The sequence below is a fragment of the Chanos chanos genome, chromosome 2, assembly GCF_902362185.1.
Source record: "Chanos chanos chromosome 2, fChaCha1.1, whole genome shotgun sequence".
In the NCBI taxonomy this organism is placed as follows: Eukaryota; Metazoa; Chordata; class Actinopteri; order Gonorynchiformes; family Chanidae; genus Chanos; species Chanos chanos.
The window spans coordinates 46,089,897-46,102,605 of record NC_044496.1 but is presented as its reverse complement, the minus strand read 5'-3'; the positions used below and the strand labels follow the sequence as shown (position 1 = coordinate 46,102,605).

Genomic DNA, 12,709 nt, shown 5'->3' with positions numbered 1-12,709 from the left:
GTTTCTGTTGCTCTTCAGTCTTTTTAAAGTCCTATCCTCAGATGAAACGGCAACTGCTACTACCGAGCGTTTAGTATCTAGTATACCCGATGTAAACACCCACCTGAAAAATAGGCTGGACCAGCAAAAGTGAAAGTATACATATGTCTGAATACCAACGAGATTTACAGCAGTAAATATCTGGTTGAGAAACAGAGTTGAACACTTCAAACAAGTTTGGAAATTGTTTCTTACATTACTAGGTTATTCAGCACAAGAAATGGACTCCTTCCTGATCATTGCCATAGATTTTGGTACCGCATTCGCTGGCTATAGTTTTTATTTTAACGTCAATACAGGGAGTCAACCTCAAATCAGGGTTCCTCGTTGGGGTCAGAACATTGGCACAGAAACCCTGAAAACTCCTACCTGCATTTTGTTTGACGAAAATGGAAAATTTTTAAAATTTGGTTATGATGCTATGATGTCATACACAAGGCAGTCATCTAAAAATGTTGCAAAAAAACAGTATCTTTTTAGCAACTTTAAAATGGAGCTCTACAATAAAGTAAGTCACACTTTTTTCTCATCTTACTTTTCTCTCAAATACATCATGGTATTAATTATTTGAGTGAAAACAATAAGTAATAATAACATAAATACCATGACAAAAAAGTCATCCAATGAACTGTCATTTCTGTTACTTCATCCATTAACAAATTCATAAACTTTGAACTTTTTATGTCTACATTTGAATAGAGAGCATTTCACTACTTAAGACATTATGTAATGCCTTAGTTAACATAAATAATAACACAGTGTATTTATTTATTTAATCCAGTTGTTCCTCTTAGCCAGTTCCCATTACTAGCATGTGTTGTACAGAGACTTCAGCGTTTAACCTTCATTTGTATTTGAGCGATACTTAAGACAAAACTTTGTCAAAATAATCAAGTGAAATTATATTCTATGCCAGCAAAATATTCAAATTAAAAACTCAAATGTTTACATTAAAAACCAAAATATTCTATGTTCATACTAAAAATGTTGTGCCAATGTCATATCAATGTTAACACTACTGACACGAAAATTAGCTTGATTCTTCAGGTAAAATTAGTGGAAATGGAAAGTCAAGATTCATTTATCACATACTGTAAATGACAAAATTTTAAAAAATGTATACAATGAATAATAATTGATACTGTGTGTCTTAATAGTTTAAGTAATAATGACCAAGGCAAAACATACCTAGCATATACAATATATTGGCAAGTTATTTGTTGATGTTCATGTTAAATTTTGTTAGTTTCTTGACACTTATTACAGGATTACTGAAAAGTAGTTTACATTTTCTTAACCTATGTTTAATTTCAAAGGAAATCCACAGAGATATGACGATTACAGCAAAAAATGGGAAAACAATGAGTGCTATGAAAGTTTTTTCAGAGAGCATAAGCTTCTTGAAGGATCATGCCCTCAAAAGTGTTGAAAAGCACACAAGAGGAAAGAAATTCATTGCCTCTGATGTTACCTGGGTCTTAACTGTTCCAGCTATCTGGAGTGGAGGAGCCAAGCAATTTATGAGGGAGGCTGCAGTACAGGTGAACTAACGACAGTTTCTTCACTTTCATCTGTCTTTGCCATCTTTACATCTGTTTAAAAGTTAGGGGTTTTTTTTCCATTGTTCATTGTGCTCAATAAATTTGCCTTACACTAATTCACGTTCCATATATCTCCTTTTGCTTATGGATATCAACATCATTCAAAAAAAAAAAAAGGCTGGTCTGGTGACAGAATTTGCCTCTGAGCAGCTGATTGTTGCCCTGGAGCCTGAGGCTGCATCTCTATGGTGTAAAGAACATCCTGCTGATGACCTCACAGCAGAGGGACAAGATACACTGGAGCAGAAACCAGGAACACAATACATGGTTGTGGACTGTGGAGGTATAATACAACTTTCACATTTTGAATGATAGATTACTGTTGATATTTCTCCTGTCTCCCATTTTCACCCAGACTTGGGTATGTCCAGTTTCACAGAAACTCTTGAATGTTTTTCCACAAATGGCACACACACAACTTTTGGTGAGTGAGGTTAGCACAGCCATTACACAGCCACTGCATCTTTTTCAGGCAACAAGCAAGTTACCATCTCAGGAGTGGCCTAAAATGGCTTGGAGGGTATCTTTATCCATGTGAGGATGTGACAGCGTAATCAAAGATCAGATTTGTTAGACATTTTTGTAACTCAAATATGTAAGTTTTATTTTATTGGTATACCCAAAGTAAACCTCAAAATTATCTAAAGTGCATACTAGAGCCCGACCGATACAGGATTTTTAAGACCGTTGCTGATTTCAATATTTGAGGATTTAAAAAAAACGATAATGATATATCGGACGATATCGGACTTGTTTCAGTTCACATTTATTTACGTGTCCCCTCTGTTTTAATTATTTCCAATGCACCGACAGACATGCGAGTCACAGATATATTTACCATTGCTTCATTTAGGCAGAATAAGATAAACGCTATAATTAAACCGCGTATTGACGTTAGCGGTTTTCCATTGATAAAGATGGCATTAGCTAGCTTTGTGGGTAACCTCGTTTAGCAATGGATAGCATTATAACCTGCTGCAAGCGATGTTGCCAGAAATGTTTTAGAGCGGTGGGAGAAATGATAGGACCATTGCATGGTTACTCGCTAGAACGGCTGCACTGTTTAATAAATGAATCTACAATCAAGTTTGTCGACAGCTTTGTCTGCACCATTCAAATACCCTAATATTTAACGTAATTTTGATGTTTGACTTACGGTACGGGCTTTCACTTTACGTCCCAGATGTGATATGGCTAGGGGTATGGGGACGTAGCATAAAGGGATCCCACCACCTGTGCTGGTTTGGGACGGTGTGATGGTGAGGAAAAACACGGGCACGTACAATCAGTGTATAAAAAGTGGGCGATATATTAGGGATATTTACAAAGTGGTATTTACACAGTATTTACCGCGATATTTACAAACTCACACAAAAAACACACGAAGAGCGGAGATGACGACAGACGGTGCCAAAGGAAAGAATTAGTTTAACTAGTTTAAACTAGCAAAATAAAAACCACCCTAAATACCTACACCAATAACACACTTAAACAAAAAGGTGGCAGAGCCAAAGGAAACCTAATTACACTAGCTATCTAATAACAAAACATACACTAGTGGCACCCGCTTCTAACCTATTCCTATACACAGTGAAACACTACCGCTGGGATCCCCTACTTTACCTGTCCTTCTCCCCGCGATAACCAGAACACCAAATCCAATGCTCAATCCACAAACGAAGTCAGTAGCGAAAATACAAAGTCATTCACAGCACGGCAAGTTTGATGAATAGCAAAAACACGAAAGCACAAAGTCAAACGATGAGATCGAAATCTAAACACAGCACATCAAGCTTCTTTAAATCTTGGCGCTCCGAGTCCGGTTGGTTAAACCAAGAGGGGCACTCCCTTCCTGGTTAGCTGAACGGGAGCGAGGAGGCGGGGCGCAGCACCAGGCCAGATGGGATTGACAGCAGTTCACGCCACAGCTGGATACCTGTGTGAGGAGAGCGAAGAAGGGAGAGAGAGCGAAAGAGAGAGAGAGAGGCGAAACACAGGGAGGGGAGCAAGACGCAAACAACAAATGAACCCACAGTGCGCCGCACATTACATTGGGCTAAGAGGGGAAGTGATGGGGGATGTTTATTATTATTTGATTAATGTATTTCACGTGAAAATTATCAATGTGCCATGAACACAGATGATCTCTGATGTGGGCTACTCTGCTTGGGTCAGCTGATTGCTATCATTTGTTGTTTTCGCACGTGTGTTGCCAGCAATGTTGTAGTGTAGTGTTCCCTTTAGAGGACAAACTACGCAACAAAAACATTCATAACATCTTTCATCTGGTCGTTTCTTTTTTAATTATCATTTATCTGCCGTTATAAACACCGATACCAATTAATCGGCAAGCAGTGCATATTGGCCAATAATTTCAGCACACCGATATATCGGTCGGGCCCTAGTGCATACTGTTTTAAGTAATCATTAAAAATTTAAACCAAGCAAAATGTCTTGTATCCAAAACATGATTCCAAAGAAAGTTATTTAAGGTTTATTTGGTGATATAACTGTATTTTAGTGTGAATTACTTATGTTCTTATCAAAGGATCTAAGGGACCCTGTTGATGCACTAGTGTATCTTATTATCCTGTGTAAAACTTTGGACCACTGGTCTGCAAATTGATGTTGAAACATCTTAGGAATTATTTTCAGTGATGGCTGCTTCAAAAAAACAATTCTTCCTTCGCACAAAGGGAAAAATCAGAGTGAATATTTTACATATTTTATCCAACAGAGCTTCCTCAGATATGATGCAGTTCCCTTTTAACAAGAAACGGAGAAATACACTTAAAAACATATTTAAATGTTGAAAGAGTTCAAACCTATAATGTAAAGGTGCAAAAGGATATATCATTGATTTGCTTCCCGTTTTTCAGGTGGAACTGTTGACATTACAGTACATGAAATGTTGAATGATGGCTACGTAAAGGAGCTGCACAAGGCCTCAGGGAATGACATGGGTGGCCAGACAGTGGACAAGCACTTCCAAGCCTTTCTCAGAGAGATATTCTCTGATGATGTTTTTGATGAGTTTGAGAGAGAGTATCCTGGAGAACTGCAGAAGATGATGTATGAATTTTCTTTTGTTAAATGTTTAGATGACGAGATTGTGGTCCCATGCCATAACTCTCTACCAGAACTGGCAAAGAAAAAACAAGACCTAGCAAGTTACTTTAAAGGAGTTTATGGTGCTGAATGGGATGATGGCTCTATCTACATCTCACAGGAAAAGTTCAGGTCATTTTTTGATGCAAGTCTTCAAAGTATAGCTGGCAAAATCAGGGAAATCTTGAGAAATCCCAAATTATGTATAAATCAGTTAGTTTTAGTAGGGGGCTATGCGTCAAGTCCAATCTTGCGCAACTTCATTTGCAAACACTTTAGCGCTGAGTACAAAGTGACCTGCCCTAGTGATGCCCAAACAGCTGTTATGAAGGGAGCTATAGAATTTGGGAAAAACCCAAAGATTGTGAGGTCACGCATTAGTGTCCTAACTTACGGAATTGGCGTGTCGGAAGTTTTTGATCCATCAGTTCACCAGCCAAATAAAATACGAGTAAATGAACTGGGTGTAGCATACAGTGATGGCTGCTTCCACAAACTTGTGGAGAAGGGAGAATCAGTGGACTGTGATGAAATTAGACAGATCACATTTTATCCAACAAAAAGCTCTCAGACTGAAATGCACTTTCCTTTTTATAGCACAGAGAAACAAAATGCCAAGTATATAGATGAGTGGGGACTGGAATACATTGGCTTAATCTCAGTTCCAATGACCAATATTAGTAAAGGTACTAACCGGACAGTCAGATTAGAAATAAAGTTTGGCTTCACTGAAATATTAGCAACAGCAAGAGACGAGGACTCTAATAAGACTGAGTCAATCAAAATGGACTTCTTGAGCAAATGATCCCTCTACTGTCATGCATGTCCCTGTGATAAACCTTTCCATACATTCCTTAATTAGAGAGAATCTTTGCTTACTGGTGTTACATTTCTATCCAGTTACATATTGTTATGTGCAGCGCACTGTGCATTTTGTTTTGTCTTGTTTTTCTCCCTCTGTTTTGCTTTTCTCCCTCTCTCTTCTCTCGCTACTCTCCTGATGCATGTATCCAGCGGCGGAGTGAAGCGGCTGTGAATTTCCATCTGGCCTGGTGTTGTATCCTGCCCTCTCGTTCCGGCCTGACCAACCTGAGATGGAGTGCCGCAATTTAAAGATGCCAGATTCGGAGTGAGAGATCTCTCTCGCCGTTTTGATCCTTCATGCTTTTTGTGACCTGCTATTTACAAACTTGCCTGTACCGTGTTTGACTTTGCAACATTTTCTGACTTTGATTCTGAATTGTGTCTCAGTTTTGATTGCATTTGAATGTCGTGGGAGGTAAAGCGGGAGATCCCTGTGTTAGAGCGTCACATTGTATAGGGTTAGGTTAGAGGCAGGTGGCACCTTTGTATGTTTTTGTAAGTAGTTAGTGTAGTTAGGTTTTGTTTGGTTCTGCCACCCTTTTGTTTTCTATTCAACTGTGTGTCTTTAGTGAAGGTATTGAGGGTTGTTTTGTTTCGCTCAATTTGTTTTTTTGGCACCATCTGTTGTTCTCGCCCTCTTTCCTGTATATAGACTATTTGTCATTGTAAATATTTTGTACATCTTTGTAAATATGGCTTTGTAAATATTATTAATATATCACACATCCTTGAGCATTGCTCCCGTGTCTGTTTTTATGTTTTTAAATTTCTATTTATTTATTTATTTGTTTGTTTGTTTGTTTGTTTTCACTGCACCATCCAAATCCAGCACTGGAGGTGAAGTGTTTTTGTACTGTCCCTTATCCATACTCCTGGATGCCATAGTGCACTTGGGACATAACATGTATTCTAAAAAAATGCAGTTTCTACATTGGAGTTTACATGATCTGGTAATGGCATACATTAGCCAATTTATTTTAATGCACACATGCACAAGTGCAACAGACAGGATTATGTCTGCCTAAACATTTAAAATCTCTGGATCCATTGGTTTAGATATGTGGACAACACAAGTCAAAATTAAAACCCAGGAAGTGCAAGCCTTTACAGAACCCATTAACTCAGTGGATGGCAACATCAAGTTCACACGACAGGACAACAGTAACAACAGCTTGGCTTTCTTGGACTGTGCCGTACACATTGGAGAAGACAGGAGCCTCCACATTGAAATATACAGGAAATCTACACATACAGACCGATACTTACTCTTTGACTCTCACCACCGCTCATCAGCCCTGCACCAACAAGCTGATAATGTGTCAACAAGGGCCCAGGCCCAAGAGAAGGAGTACAAACACCTGAAAAATGCACTTAAAGCTTGTGGATACCCCTACTGGACCTTTGTGAAAACAGCCACAAGGTCCAGGAAAAACAACAACACTGCAGATGGTGAAGAAAAGAAGAATAAACACAACAACATTGTCATCCCATACGTGTCTGGAGTATCTGAGAAACTCAGGACGATCTTCAACAAGCACCGCATCCCCGTGTTTTTCAAACCCAGAAACACACTAAGGCAGAAACTGGTCCATCTGAAAGACTACACACCCAAACACAAGAAAAGAAATCTAAAGTATGCAGTTCAATGCAGCGAGGAATGCACAGGCTTATACATCGGTGAAACTAAGCAACCCTTAAAAAAATGCATGGCTCAACACAGGAAGGCCAACTCCTCAGATCAAGACTCAGCAGTTGACCTACACTTGAAGGACAAGGGACACTCCTTTGAGGGCAACAACGTGCATATTTTGGATGGGTAAGACAGGTGGTTTGAAAGAGGGGTGAAGGAGGCCATCTAGGTTAAGGTAGAGAAACAATCCCTGAACAGAGGAGGAGGTCTACAACAGAACTTATCCCCCACCTACAATGCTGTCCTTTCATCCCTTCCCCGGAGATTTAACAACCATTCACACATAATCGCTTGTGACTCCAATGACTCTAATAACTGTTGTTACAACAGCCAGGAGAACTAACAACCAAGTTACATGAATGGTTACAAACCAAATCCAGTTGCCCTTGACTTAACCCTTCTTGGATCGCTACCTTTGGCATGGGAGGTGGGTATGCTAGCAAGGAGGCAAAAACCCATGGGTGCTAGCCTCTGTCGCCAGCATGCCTCTTAAGGTGTTGGTGGAGTGAGGTTAACTCACTGTATAGCACTGTACTCGCTGGCTACTGTTGCACCAGCTCAGAAATATAGAACTGAGTGGCACCAACGCTGCATATGTTGTAACAAGAAGATGAAACTACTGCTACTTAAGAGCTCAACATAGAATAAGAAAAGTGTTTAGCACCCATCTTTGTCACTGCATACATTTAAGTGTTGACTTATCTACTAGTTATGCAGGAATTCTGTAAGAAATTTATGCATTATTAGTATCAATTTGTCCAGTTTTAGTTTAACCAGAAAAATTGTCCTTGTTGGACATAACTTTCCTAATACGTATGATTACCCTGTCATTTCTGCCATATGGAAAATATAGGACATATAATTTTTTTAGCATCTTTCCATTTGCGAGTAACTGTCTCACTCTGGTACGTCTGTCTCCTCTCTGTCCCCTTTTTGTTGGTTTGACTTGTTGACTCCCTCTGGTATCAGGTCTGGGTTCTGTTTTCCCTGTTCTCTTGTTTCCCCCCTCCTTTGATTAGTTTAGGTTCAGCCCTGTTTAGTCCTTGAGTTCATCATTGTTAATACCTGTTTTCAGTTAGTTTGCCTTGCTCTGTTTCATTTATATACTCCTTAGTTTTCCTTGTTCGTTTGTTCTGGCACTGTTTGGAGTTTTGTCCACGTCACAGTTATTTCTTTATCTGCCATGTTTATGTTCCTGTTCCTGTTCTTGTTCTTGTTCTTGTTCCTGTTCCTACACCTGAATTCTGTAAGTCTTTGAAACTCGTCTGTTTACTTTAAATAAAGAAAATACTGATCTGCATGTGCACCCAGCCTCTTTAAACAAACATGACAGTAACCACTCAAGAACGGGTCCCAGGTCTAATTTTCCCAGTAGGCGTGAGCGAAATTTTCATTTTAAGGAGTAGAACATAGCTTATGGAAAGGTAAAGTCTGTGAGCAATTTTTGAGTAAGGTCAAGAAGCTGGCCAGGACAAGTTACTGTTCTTTTATTCCTGTGTGGGAAAAATATTATTGATCCATTGTCATTTTTTCAATCTGCTGTAACCTTTATATAATTGAGAGCACCTCAATTATATAAAGAGCATCATTGCCTGAACTGTCTGTAACTTGAGGTGAAAGTATCTCAAAATAGATTGGTGAAACCAGTATTGCCAGATGGGAAATGTTAAAGTATTGTACCAGAGACTTAAAATTATGGTATTTTGAGGAAAATGATCATACGCAAGTCATAACCAAGAGAACAAATGAGTGTAAATGTGTAATTTCAGAAAACGCACATTTATTGAGATGACCATCTTTCTGACACCACCTACAAATCTTGCCACATTGTTTAAAAGCAAACCCTGCCTCTCCCCTGTCCTCGCCTTCCTGTTCAGTACTCATTCTCTTTACTTTTTTGACATGGATGTAGCAGTAAGCTATCTCTCATGCAAACTCTCTTGAAATGAGCGAAGAACAGCGGGACAACACCGCTCATCGCTCATTTTACCAGCTCATTTAGGCCTAACTTGTAATATAATAATTATAACTGCACTGCACTGGGTAAATATAGTACTGGCCCACAAATTATTGCATTCAATATAAATATATATTGGTTTGTAAAGAGGATTTGATTAATAGTTAAGTTAATGACAGCCATGTTCGTGAGTCACGTTCATCATCCCGATAAGCATGACTGGCTGGAAAGACTTCACGTGAGAAGAGATACATCAACACAGAGGTATGATCCATATTTTACTATCCAGATTGTATCGGGAAATGAATTAAAATGAGATAGCCTAGACTGATTACAACTACTAATACTAAGTGTCACAAAATGATCAAATAATCGTACATTATGGAACTTTTGGCACTATTGATCATACATCGTACAGAGGGCAAAATGACCGTACAAATACAATAGTTATCGTACATCTGGCAACGCTCAGTGAAACTGTTGAAGGTATGTCTGGCCATGAAGTCTATCACAGTCTGAAATTCTGTTTATATTAAAGGTAAAATCATATGTCAGACAAAGGAAAGTTATTGAGTGGAAGTTGTGCGAGAGTGTGACATCTGCACATGTGACCACATGTACTTGAGGTCAGAACTGAAAGAAATCAGATCCAGTTCTAGGAGAGAACATTTTGAACTCGCCCTGCAATTATCCTACAAAAATATGTTGCGTAACAAAGTTCAAAAGCTAGACAGACTGGTCCCACTCCCACATCACGCCACCTCAACAGTTTTTTTTCTCACTTCTCTCCGTTCATCAGAGGACTGCATACTCTAGAGTGAACTGTGTTTCTACTCAGAGGTGTGCCTCTCCCATGCTGCATGAGTTGCTGTTCTTTATTCCTGTCAATAAAGATAGCAGTGATCCACAAATGAAAGTTACTGATCAACAAAGCCACCAATAATACTTAAATTTTAAGGTAAGGTCATATACCAAATGTTGGCAGTCAAACAGATGTGCCTGAAAAACAAGTTAATTTCAGCTCCATCTCTGCAGTTTCAGTACAGGTCAAGCTATCAACACAGTTCAGATGTCTACCAGTTCAAAAATGTATAACTGAGTTACACTAACTCTGCACATGTCGCAAGAAGATGAAACCACTGCTACCTAAGAGCTTAACATAGAACAGGAAGAGTGTTTACCACCTGTCTTCATCACTGCATACATTTAAGTGTTACCTTATCTGCTAGTTATGCAGGAATTCTATAAGAAATGTACATATGATTGGTATCAATTTGTGATACCAATCATATGTACACTTAGTATTAGTAGTTGTAATCAGTCTAGGCTATCTCTAGGCTATCTCTTTTAGTTTAACCAGAAAAAATGTCCTTCTTGGACATAACTTTTTTTAAGTTCAAGTTCAAGTTTATTTAAAGTCCAATATCACTGTTTACAGTCTCAAAGGGCTTTGCATGCCCACAGGATTACAACAACCAGAGCAGGGTGGCACCCCCTAACTTGATCCTCATAGCGGGCAAGAAAAAAACTCCTCAAAAACCCCAGATGCTAGGGAAAAATAGGAGAAATCTTGAGAAGGACCACAAAGAGAGGAGACCCCTTGTAGGCCAGCCAGGTGTGCAATAGGTGCCAACCCAGTGGGCAAATTACAAACAACACAGCGATAATGAAAATGAAAACACGACAAATAGACAATATAAAGAATGACAAACAGCAGGGGGCTCAGCTGGGGTGGACAACACAGCCGCAGCAGCCATCAGGACGACGATGAAGAGAGAGATGACGGGGGGGGGGGGGGGGGGGGGGGCACACCTAAGAGGAAAGTAGCCACATTCAAACCAGACACTCATGCTCGAACAGATGAGACACAGCCATGCAGAAGATGAGGGGGGGAAGGAGAGCATAAGTGGAGTATCAGCACTTAACTAAAGAAATAAGGAAAATAATGTTATAGATGCATGAATGTTGCAAGAGTAATGGCTGTGAAGGGCGCAGGATGAGCAGAGCCACGTGGGGGGAGCAGGGCCAAGGACAGCAGGGCATGGAGACAAAGTCAGTCAGCCGGCCTAGGGAAGGCGCCACATCCAGACAGTAGGCACATATATCGACCACTCACACAAACAGAAAAGAACAGGTAAGTAACAGAAACTGACAAGGTTAAGATAAAAGCAGAGGAGAGGGAGGAGAGAGAAAAGACGAGAGGTATCTAAGCCGGCAGAAACTAAGCTTAACTATGCCAGGAGAGACTACGGCAGAGACTGAGCCTCACTGGATGGTCAGTTCAAAATTATGCTTATGCTATCCATACAATAAATGAGTCTTAAGTTTGGTTTTAAAGGTAACAAGGGAGTTTTTAATACATATGATTACCCTGTCATTTCTGTTGTATGGAAAATATAGGACATATATCTTTTTTCAACATCTTTCCGTCTGTGAGTAACCACTCATTAGCAGATAAGAACGGGTCCCAGGTCTAATATTCCCACTCAGCACAAGCAAAATTTTCATTTTAAGGTGTAGACCATGATTACGGAAATGTAATGTCTGTAAGCAGTTTGTGAGTGGGGTCAAGAAGCTGGCCAGGACAAGCTGCTGTTCTTTATTCCCGTCAATAAAGATAACAGTAATGCAGTGTTGCAACTCCACATGATCTACAACCAAGATAAGGTTTATCTTTCTCTTAAACACCCATATGTGATACTCTAAGCACCAGTTTTCAATTTCTTGCTTGACACCATTTCTTGACACCAGCTTCTAGTTGTTGAGTGTGTGTGTGTTTTGTAGTGACAGCCTTGGCCATGGTCAAAAGGTGCAGCTTTAGCACCCAAGGGTGGTGACCACTTGGCCAAAACCAAACAACAGCGAAAGCACATGGCCTTTATAAAACACAAGCAAAGGAAATCCAGGCAGAAAATCCAAAGGGGGCACAGCTGGTGGCTCATCAGGAGGCTCATCAACTCTTGCCTAAAAGGACAAGTCTGAAAGTACATATGAAAAACCGACAGAGGACGCTAATGTCTGCCCTCTTCTCCAGACTTGGGGCTGAGTCTTGACTGACAGGTATCCCAGGGAAAGAACCTTTGACTGCCCTACCAAAGCACTGGGTTCAAGAACCTGACTGACCAGTCATCACAAGCACCATTCTCTGCTTGCAACTGAGCTGACAACCACCCTCAATACTGTAGCACTGCACTCTAGCCAGCTGAGCACCATTCCCTCAAGCACTTCTTCCATACACCTCACCTATTATGTATCTTTGCAGTGACTTTAATAAAGCACCCCACACTGGTTAAAACATCAATCTGACTCGTTTCTCCTCATTTGCCTTTGACTATATAAACACAAACTCTAACTGAATATGGAATAATGATAATCGTTTACTGATAATAAAGAGCTGTTATTGTATTTTATTGTTCATAGTGATGCTATGTGTTTGTTAAAATGTCAGTA

At 39.8% G+C, this 12,709-nt stretch overlaps 1 protein-coding gene across 1 annotated transcript; it reads left to right on the top strand.

Moving 5' to 3' along the window:
- The first annotated feature begins 259 nt into the window (after positions 1-259).
- On the top strand, positions 260-5,553 carry LOC115806112 (heat shock 70 kDa protein 12A-like). Its single transcript, XM_030766853.1, has 4 exons — positions 260-547; positions 1,356-1,580; positions 1,758-1,923; positions 4,520-5,553. The coding sequence occupies exons 1-4, from the start codon at positions 260-262 to the stop codon at positions 5,551-5,553; spliced, it is 1,713 nt and encodes a 570-aa protein (XP_030622713.1).
- The last annotated feature ends 7,156 nt before the right edge of the window (positions 5,554-12,709 follow it).